We start from the raw sequence: 2,828 nt of genomic DNA, 5'->3' as shown, positions 1-2,828 counted from the left end.
GAGGCCGGGGTGGGCTCACAGTGACGGAACCAGGGAATGGTTTGGTGGGGGAAAGGACATTCCATAGACACTTCCAGGATGGAGCAACCACAGCTTTTCTGGGAATTCCATGCCAGCCCCTCCCGGCCCTCACAGGGAGGGATTTCTCCCCAGAATCCCACCCAAGGGTCCCCTTTTCCAGCTGGAAGCCATTCCCTGTGTCCTGGCACTCCACGCCTTGTCCAAAGTCCTTCTCCAGCTCTTGGAGCCTCTTCAGGCCCTGGAAGGGTGTTCCCAGATCCTTCCCTTCTCCCAGTGGGACACCCCAACTCTCTCCAGCCCCTGGAGCATCTCCTCTGGCCTCAGGGTGCGGCCCACCCATCCAATCCCTGCCTCTCCAGCTCAGTTCCAGGATTTCCTTGGGATCCACCTCAGGTGCTTTGCACAAGTCCATGCTGATGATGTCATCACCACCCAAAGAGCCCCCGAGCTCCACCGAGGCCATCACCAACCACCTCCTGGCGTCCCGTCTGCCCGGCTTCCAGGAGGATTTGCTCCGTGCTCCCGCCGGGTGTTCCCGACTCCCCCGCTCTGTTCCCCTTCTCCTGTCCCCGGGAACGTCCCCGTGGCTCGGCTTCCTCCAGGTGTCACCTCAAACAGGCCCGGAGCCCCCAAAAATCCACCTTTGAGGAGTCTGGGGGGCAGAGACCCCCCCCCCCGGTGCCCCCTCACGCCGTGTGAGCGGGGCCGGCACCCGCGGCGTCAGTCCCCGGCCACGCGGCCATTCCGGCCTCCGGCGGCAGCGGCGGCGGCCCCGGCGGCGGCCCCGGCGGGGGCCCGGGGTGGGAGGCGGCGGCGTGGCGCTCCAGGAGGGTGCGGTGGGAGAAGCCCTTGGTGCAGAGGCGGCACTGGAAGCGCTCGGGGCGGTGGGTTCGCATGTGGACGTTGAGGGAGCTCTTCTGGGTGAAGCGCTTGCAGCAGACGCCGCACTGGAAGGCGCGGACGCCCGTGTGGGTCACCATGTGCTTCAGCAGGTAGTCCCGGAGAGAGAAGGAGCGCCAGCAGATGGAGCACTGGTGGGGCTTCTCACCTGAGGAGAGACAAAGGTGGGGCAACGCGGGTCAATACGGGGCAGGTCTGCAGGAGGGAACACGGGTCAATGAACCAACGTGGGTCAGCGTGGCTTAGCAGGGGTCAACATGAGTCAACAGGGGTCAACTCAGGTCAATATGGGTCAACAGGGGTCAACACACCAACATGGGTCAGCATGGCTCAGCAGGGGTCAACATGAGTCAACAGGGGTCAACTCAGGTCAACATGGGTCAACACGGGTCAGCATGGAGTCAACATATGTCAACACTGGTCAACGTGGGTGAACGAAGGTCAACGGAGAGTCAACGCGGGTCAACACAGAGTGACACAGGACATCACGGACCCAGACGGGTCTACGTGGGTCATAATGGATGGACATGGAGAGACGGACGTCAACAGGAGCCAACAGGGTCAACACGGATCAACAGGAGTCAACATGGGGCAGCGTTGGTCAGCACAGGCCAACGTGGCTCAACATTGGTCAGCACAGGCCAATGTGGGTCAACGTTGGCCAATGTTGGTCAGCGCAGGCCAATGTGGGTCAACGTGGGTCAGCGCAGGCCAACGTGGGTCAACATTGGCCAACACTGGTCAACGTTGGCCAACATGGGTCAATACAGGCCAACATGGGCCAACGTGGGTCAAGAGCAATGCGCGTCCACAAGTCAACCACAGATCGCCACGAGTCAATGCGGATCCTCCCAGGGCACCAACCCCCCCCCTGCCCTCCCCGCCCCCGTCGTGTCCCCCCCACGTCCCCGTGTCCCCCCCGCGCTCACCCGAGTGGATGAACATGTGCTTGGTGTAGTTCTTGCGGGAGCTGAAGCTCTTCTGGCAGTGCCCGCACTGGTAGGGGGGCTGGGGGCCGCGCGGGGGCCCCACCGGGGGCACCGTGGGCACGGGGGGGGCTCCCCCCGCCTCCGCCCCGCCCTCGTAGGGCGGCGGCAACGCCGGGGGCGCCCCGAACCCAAACCCGTCCCCGCACGGCGCCTCCCGCCCGCGCTCGGCCCCGAACGCGGCGCCGCCGTCGTCGCCGGCCCAGGGCGCCAGGAACGCGTCCGGGAACGCCTCGGGGGCGCCGAAAAACGGCGGGTCTGGCGCCGGGAAAGCCGGGAGGGCCGCGCCGGGCGGGACGACGCCCTCCTGGGCACCGCCGTCCTCGTCTTCCTCTTCCTCCTCCGCCGCCGCCTCCTCCTCCTCCTTGAGCGTCGGCGCGAGGCGCAGCGGCTGCCGCTGCTTCCGGCTGTGGCCGCTCGGCACCAGCTCCGAGAAGTTCTCCAGCTCCGCCGGCGGCCCCGGCGGCAGCTTCTGGGCCGGGGGCATCACGGCGGGGCCGCGGCTCTGCGAGATGATCTGGGTGCACTCGTCGATGACCGTCTTGATCTGCAGCACCGAGGCCGCGGTGAGGATGTGCAGCGCCTCCGACTGGGCCACCACGAGGCTGCCGCTGTACAGGAACTCCACCAGCTGCCGCACGGCCGCCGAGGGCACCACGGGCGGCACCTCGATGGCCGAGTGGCCCAGCAGCAGCTTGTCGTGGAAGAAGGGGCTGCCCGCGGCCAGCACGCAGCGGTGGGCGCGCAGCGAGGCCTCGCGGATGCGCACGGTGACGTCGCAGAACTGCCCCGCCACCCGCTGCCCGTTGAGCGTCTCCAGCAGCGAGCGGCTGAAGTTCTGCAGGTGGATGTAGTGAACGGCCTCCGGCATCGCCGCGGGCACGCCGGGGGACACTGGGGGGCACGGGGGACACAGGGGGG

The 2,828-nt window shown here is 67.0% G+C and overlaps 1 protein-coding gene across 1 annotated transcript; it reads right to left on the bottom strand.

The window, feature by feature from the left end:
• Window positions 1–272: 272 nt before the first annotated feature.
• Window positions 273–2,822, bottom strand: ZBTB45 (zinc finger and BTB domain containing 45). Its single transcript, XM_027708132.1, has 2 exons — window positions 1,851–2,822; window positions 273–1,069 (listed from the first exon to the last, which is right to left on the bottom strand). Exons 1-2 carry the CDS (start codon window positions 2,776–2,778, stop codon window positions 708–710), a joined length of 1,290 nt encoding a protein of 429 aa, XP_027563933.1. The 5' UTR covers window positions 2,779–2,822; the 3' UTR covers window positions 273–707.
• Window positions 2,823–2,828: the final 6 nt, after the last annotated feature.

The sequence above is a fragment of the Neopelma chrysocephalum genome, unplaced genomic scaffold (assembly GCF_003984885.1).
Source record: "Neopelma chrysocephalum unplaced genomic scaffold, ASM398488v2 Primary Assembly neopelma1_95603, whole genome shotgun sequence".
NCBI classification, from domain to species: domain Eukaryota; kingdom Metazoa; phylum Chordata; class Aves; order Passeriformes; family Pipridae; genus Neopelma; species Neopelma chrysocephalum.
This window is presented reverse-complemented; position numbering and strand designations above follow the sequence as displayed.